The sequence below is a fragment of the Prenolepis imparis genome, unplaced genomic scaffold (genome assembly GCF_030444845.1).
Source record: "Prenolepis imparis isolate NDT839.2.m4 unplaced genomic scaffold, iyPreImpa1.0 SCAF_7, whole genome shotgun sequence".
Taxonomy (NCBI): domain Eukaryota; kingdom Metazoa; phylum Arthropoda; class Insecta; order Hymenoptera; family Formicidae; genus Prenolepis; species Prenolepis imparis.
The window spans coordinates 19,696,075-19,703,024 of NW_028141165.1; the positions used below are offsets into that span (position 1 = coordinate 19,696,075).

General features: G+C 46.8%; 2 protein-coding genes across 2 annotated transcripts; both read right to left on the reverse strand.

Annotated features, from left to right (window-relative positions):
- Positions 1–3,830: 3,830 nt before the first annotated feature.
- Positions 3,831–4,547, reverse strand: LOC145938757 (uncharacterized). Its single transcript, XM_083042506.1, has one exon. The coding sequence runs from the start codon at positions 4,545–4,547 to the stop codon at positions 3,831–3,833; it is 717 nt and encodes a 238-aa protein (XP_082898632.1).
- A 615-nt stretch (positions 4,548–5,162) lies between these two features.
- Positions 5,163–5,771, reverse strand: LOC145938758 (uncharacterized). Its single transcript, XM_083042508.1, has one exon. It carries the CDS (start codon positions 5,769–5,771, stop codon positions 5,163–5,165), a length of 609 nt encoding a protein of 202 aa, XP_082898634.1.
- Positions 5,772–6,950: the final 1,179 nt, after the last annotated feature.

Here is a 6,950-nt window from a genome sequence, read left to right on the forward strand (position 1 = left end):
GGAGGAGGGTACGGTGATGGTTTCCACAGCGCAAAAAAAAAAAAAAAGTATAGTGGCTTCAATGATATTGTTACGCAATTCTTTGATTTGAAGTCTGGTACCATTACATAAGTTTGGTGGATGTAAATTACGCAACAACATAATTGGAGTGCCAATCTTCAAAATCAGACGGTGTGGTGGCAGGCTAGACGGATTAAAAGAATTCAAAAATTCTTGGGGATAATGCAGTGTATCTTCCATGTTAACCATAGTATCGATTGATTTGTACTCTTTACTCTCCTGGGATTTTTTTCAAAATGATATTGTTGATGTCGTTCACAGATTCGTTTCTTGGAGATACAATAGCTCTTTCACATAACCATTTGTAATTTTTCTGCAATAAACATTTAACATTAGAGTAGATTTTCATAATTAATTCAGTTGTACTGTTTACATATCCTAGTTTTTGATCAATTTCTATAAAGCCATTATCATTAGGAATATTGTCGTTCCGAGGTGCAGTAACTGTGTAGGAAAATCATTATCTCCCCCTCCTAGATGAGCTCTTATATTGGTTCGCAAATGAAGTGTCTGAATAGTACTCCATATTGCCAAAAATTTCAAACATGCTTTGACAATATCAGTTCCTTTTGCAATTACAGACAATGTCTGGCGAAAGTCGCTTGTGAAAACAAAAGTTACACCACCCATTAATTTGTTACAATGTCTCAAGTCTTGGAGTGTTCGATTGACCGCTTCCATGTGTGCCCTATAGCTCATTGTGCATTCATCCCACACAATTAAAGAGACCTCTTGTAATACTTTACCAAGTGGTCCATTTTTACGTATGGAGCAAACAGCTTCCTGCTGTACAAATACGTTTAGGGGTAATTTGAAAGTTGAATGTGCCGTTTTTCCACCACTTAGTAACGTTGCTGCTATGCCTGACGAAGCAACAGCTAAAGTTATATTACCGGAAGATCTAACTTTGGCTAATATAAGATTTATGAGGAATGTCTTGCCAGTACCTTCAGCAGCGTCGATGAAAAATACCTTTCCTTCGTTGTAGTCGACGCTATCCAGTATTATATTAAATGCTTGACGTTGATCCGGCACTAACTTAGGATAATTTTCTTCGATGCAAGCATTCAATTGATTATTATCATATGGTCGTCTCAGTGTTGCTTCCAAAGGATTATAGTTTAAACGATTAGATGGCGGTAAACCAAATTCAGTTAAGTTTTTACCATTTAACTCTAAAAGTTTGTCTTCAATTTGAATCAAACCTTCATTGTAAATATTTTCTTTGAATGGCACAGTAAAATCGTTATTTTGATGACGTGTCCTGTTTAGTATATCTTCACAAAGATCTTGTTTAAAAGTTTCCCATAGTTTAAGTGGTTCAGATGGCTGACAAAATAATAATATAATAACAAATAAATCTCTTAATTTAAGGACAGATTGAGAAACTACTGCATCCCTTAGAATACTTTCCCCATGTTCGTCGTTTTCTAAAAGACCCCTGTCTCTGCAAGCCGCTCGGTATGTTTATTTTACTTCTCCATTTACAGTCCTAAAAGATTCAAATAACGTAGGTCCACGGACATGGTGCAGTAACATCCGAAGGTAAAAGCATTCTGATTGATTTGGATGTATATTATAAACTCGTCCTATTGCAGTGTCTTTTTTTACTCCGGGATACCCTTCGACATTTTGCCCTCGTTTCTTTTGAGTAAACTTGTTATTGGCTCACGTGTAATATTGTGGGACTTCATGATAGAGCAATGTCTTTGCAAAGTCATCTGAGTTACACAATTCTAAAAATGCTGTAAGTGTAGTTCTTGATGGATTTTCAGCTACTTGGCGCATGTTATTTGACGTGAAGTACACCCTCTGTCCATTTTCAAGGTGTACTGCTAAGTGCACCTTGAAAATGGACAGAGGGTGTACTTCACGTCAAATAACATGCGCCAATTACTGTCGGATATCTCTCATGAATAGGACTCTAATAACCGTCACACAGCTTCGGATGTGCTTTGTGACGTGGTCGTCACGACGCGCGTTTACCCCAACCTAATCGCGGGGCAAAAAGCCGAGCGGTCACGCCAATCGCGAGAGAGCGAGAGAGAGAGAGCGAAACCGGAAATCCCAGAGAGACTGAGCGCCGCATTATTAATTATTATTAATTCGCGTGTATTTTAATTTATTTTCGGGAACCTGATCAAAAGAGAGAATATTGTCGCCGGAGAGAGAGAGAGAGAGAGAGAGAGAGAGAGAGAGAGAGAGAAAAAGCTATATTTATTGAGCGCTCTGGGATAAATCCCCTCAAGCGCATAAAAACAATACATAAATTTAAATTCATGCCGATTAGACATGTGAAAATTACTTATATGTTGATTGCATTGAAACATGTTAACATGTATGTATAACGCGTGTAAGTGTATGTACATGAGCTGATATGTGCTTGTGTGTGTGTGTGTTGAGTATGAGTAAGTGAGAGTGTAGAAATGACGCGTCCGCGAGCGCCCGCGCAAGCAGTCTTTGGTTTTGTTTTTGGCATTATTTTACATGAAGAAACAAAAAGAAATATATACATATATACAGCCGGTAGAGAAGCAACAGAATAGTATAGGTATGTTAGAGAGAAAAAGAAAGCCACGGCATATATATCCCCTTCAACTAATCGCAGACCATCCAACAAGCGTGCATAGAAACCACACTTAAATTCTGATAGTGTGTCCACATTACGAATACTAGGAGGAAGCTCATTCCATAACCTGATTGACGTGAGCCAGAACGATCATTTGAACAGCTCAGTTCTACAGTGCGGTAAAATTAGCGTGTCACTAGGTGCTCTGGTAGCCCTATCCGATGTCAGAACCCTACGCTCAAAATTTGAATAGAGAAGGCACGGTTTCTTTTTCTTCAAAATCCCAAATAGTAGACATCCAACCAGATAGTGTCTACGCATATCGACCTTAAGCCAGCGGAGCCTTTGGTAGTATGGTTTTACATGTTCATCCATTTTCGCATTGAAAATGAACCTTATGCACGAATTTAGAGCTCTATGAAGTTCTGTTCAGCTGTCATATCCGTGAATGCTGCACAGCAGTAGTTGATGTGAGGGTGAATAAGTGTGATTACCAATTTAGATTTGAGGGCTTCTGGGAAGAGTTGTCGACAGAGTTTTAGTTGGTATAAAACCGTATGGATCTTCTTTGTTATGCTAGTAACTTGACTCTCCCAAGACAAAGTGTTAATTACTCCGAGATACTTAACAGATGTTGAGTATACGATCTCGGTTCCATCAACTCTAATACTGGGTATAGTAGTCAGGTCGATAACCTTAACATATCTCTGGGTACCCATGATGATGGCCTGAGTCTTATCAGCGTTTAGGACGAGATTGTTATCTGTAGTCCAGTCCAGGATAGCTTCAACATCGTTATTAATCTCTCGGACGGTCTCCGCCAAATTTCGGGGCTCACAATGCATGTATATCTGAAGGTCGTCGGCATATAAGTTGTACTTGCAATGCTTTAGAACCTGTCTAAAATCCGACAAATAGAGCGTAAATAATAGCGGCCCCAGGACTGAGCCCTGAGGTACTCCTGAGCCGACCAGAGACAGAGATGAGATAGTGCCTTCTATGTTGTCTTTAACTGCCTGACTTCGTCCCACAAAATGGGAATGCATCCACTTCAAGACACTATCAGAAAAATTTAATTTCTTTAACTTTCTGATCAGCCGCAAATGATCTACCCTATCAAAGGCTTTCGAGAAATCAAAAAATGCTGAGATGGTGACCATTCTTCGGTCCACCGCTTGTCTGACCTCATCCAGCATCCGTATCATGCATGTCTGTGTTGAGTGGTCGCCCGATAGGCAGCCTGACAAGGATCATACAAGCCATAATCCTGCAGATACTGGCGTATCTGCTCGCTGGCAATCCGCTCAAGAGCCTTCGACAGCGCCGGAAGAATCGAAATCGGGCGATAATGTAGTACAGAAGTAGGATGCTTAGTTTTCGGCATCGGACAGACGAGAGTTGACTTCCACTGCCTAGGGTAGGCTGCAGCCATGAGAGAGAAGTTGAATAGGTGCTCCAAGATCGGCATTAGACAATTCATTGTGAGCTTTAAGAGTTTCATGGAAATGCCGTCCAGTCCCTCCGCATTAGATTTGGTTCTGACAATCATTTTCCTAACCATCAACGGTGTTACATAGCTCCAATGGAAACTTTCGTTGTAATAGTTCCCTTCAAGTATATCTTCGAGCGTTCCTCCATCATTAGAATGCTCTTCACTACGACTGAAAAACTCATTCAGCTCGTCAACCCCATGCAATAGACGAACCCCGGTGCCCCTTGCCTTGATCAGTCCCAAATTTCTCAGTCTACTCCACACCTCATCGGAGCTGCCGGCGCGGCTGAAAGCCTCGATGTAATAAGCATGTTTCGCAGAGCGCACAAGATTCTCAACACTGTTGCGCAGGGCCTTGAAACGGTTGTAGTCTGCCTCACGCCTATGTTTGCGCCAAATTCTTCTAGCACGATCTCTGTCTCGCATCGCCGAGCGAATAACATCCGTGAGCCAGGGAGCAGGCAGACTCCTTTTTTTTTTGTGCGTGTGGGAAATCCAATTACGGATACCCCCGTTCCCTCGGGAAAGGGAGACTCAGGCTCCACCACCCCGACGGCGTGTCGGAATGGTTTCATTGCCCCTACCCACTAAAATCCACACGGTGGCCTTCTCGAGCGTTTTGGGAGCCCTTCGGAAATCTGGCAATTGCACTACTTCCGGAGGGCCCCCGCCTTGTCTGTCCGTGGAAGTCGCCGCTTTGGATTTGCAGCGACTCCCTGCCCCTCACTTTTGGTTTGCGAGGGGCCTGTCGTCCCGACAGTTTGCGGCATGGGAGGGCCACACCCCCATGCCGCGCCCTCCCGGGGAAAAGCTTTCCCCGAAGGACGGGATCAGGTCTGGGTTCCCGCCCAGATACTGGCCCCCCTCCCCCTAAGTGGGTGACTAGGGAAGGTCCTGACTTTGGACCTTCCTCTCCACTTAGGGGGGGCATAAGCACCCCAAGTTGTAGCTTGGGTCTGTCTCAGGGTTTGAGCTTCCCCAAGGCAGACCCCGTCCTTCCTCCCGCGAGGCTCTATGTTGCCCGGGTGGGGTTAGTTTTGGCTATTGCCTCTTCTTCTCCCCCCCGGGTCTTGCTCCTCTTCCTCCTGGCCTCGGCGGATGCAACGGGTCCTGGCGTCTGGGGCGTCTCCTGCGTTGTGTTACAGGGGCGTACCCGTCGTCGCTGGACTCGCTGCTCCCGTGCTCCAATAGAGCGCGTTCGCGCTCTCTTTCTGCCTCCTCCTTCTGTTTCATGACTGTGGTGCAGAAGGAGGAGACTGCCATCCATGCCTCCTCACTCTCGATCATCTTTGGTATGATGACCAAGAGTGAGAGGTCGTCACCCACCGCTGCCTGCAGGACACCGCGCTCATTGTCCCATGCTAGGCATTGGGCCAATGTATGTTGCGCGGTGTCCATATCATCCCAGCAATGGTAGCAGTGCGTTGTCCGCTCTTTTCCAATCTTGCACAGAAATGCTGCGAAGCAGCCATGTCCCGTAAGTATCTGTGCAAGATGGAACGACACCTCGCCGTGCGTTCTGTCCACCCACTCTTCTAACACCGGACGCACGGCCCCGACGACTCTTCTCCTTGAGTTGGTGTCCGGGATATCGTTGTCTAGATATCCCGTCCACCGCTCCATGAGACGTCGCCGGGCTTGGACCTTCATGATCCCTTTCACACTCGCCGTAAGTGTGACCTCCCGCCCATGGAGCTCGCGTGTCTGGATGTACGTTTCTTCGTACATCCGTACGACTTGCTCCACTGGCGGAAGTCCAGCAAGGGTGATGGCCGCCGCATGAGAGACAGTCCTATAGCCGCGAATTACCCTGATCGCGACGCGCCGCTGTATTCGTCGCAGCGCGTCTTTGATCTTTCGGGTTGAATTCGCGGCTTCTGCCCAAATCGGTGCCCCGTAAAGGGCCAGTTGACTATCCCTGCGTACATGCGACGCACTCGACCGTCAGGCCCTCCCAGATTTGGAAGTAGGCGGCTTAGAGCTGCCGCCACTCTCTCCACTTTTGGCCCCAACCGGTCGAAGTAATCGATGAAGGTCCATTTCCCGTCCAGCAGCAGTCCCAGATATTTGATGTGGGTTGCTGTCTGGACGGGGATGCCATCCACATCGACAGCGACATGAGTCCCAGGTGGCTTTCCATGAGAGCTATCGTGGATGAATAGCGCCTCTGTTTTGTGAGGCGCTACTCTAAGACCCATGTCGCGGATGCTGCGGACAACGCATGCCACCGCCAGCTCCGTCCTCTGTCTCGCCTCCCCCCAAGTGTTTCCCCCGGCCAGCACTAGCGTGTCGTCTGCATAGCAAACGACGCTGCAGCCGGGGGGGAGAGCAGTGCGAAGAATGTTATCAAATGCAAGGTCCCATAGCAGAGGACCTAATACTGACCCCTGCGGGACCCCGCATGACATCTCCCTCCTGCACTGGAATCCCTCTTTGTTGATGTACACCAGTCTTCTGTCCCGAAAGTAACTGTGAATGACCCTCACGAGGTACCTGGGGACGCGATGTCTTTCCATCGCGATCCCCACCTGATCCCAGGGCAGGGTGTTAAATGCGTTGACTATGTCCAGGGACACTGCCATTGCCACCCCGCCCTCTTCCATGATCGATTCCGCGAGAGATCTGACGCGCATGATCGCGTCGATCGTTGATCTTCTCTCACGGAATCCATACTGGTCCTCGTGAAGGTCCGGTCCTATCCGGGACAGGTGCTCGACGAGGCGATTAGCGATTACTCGCTCGAGTAATTTACCCGCCTCGTCTAATAGGCAAATTGACCTATAAGCAGGAGGGAGCCCTGTCGCACTGCTCCCCTTTGGGATAAGGGCC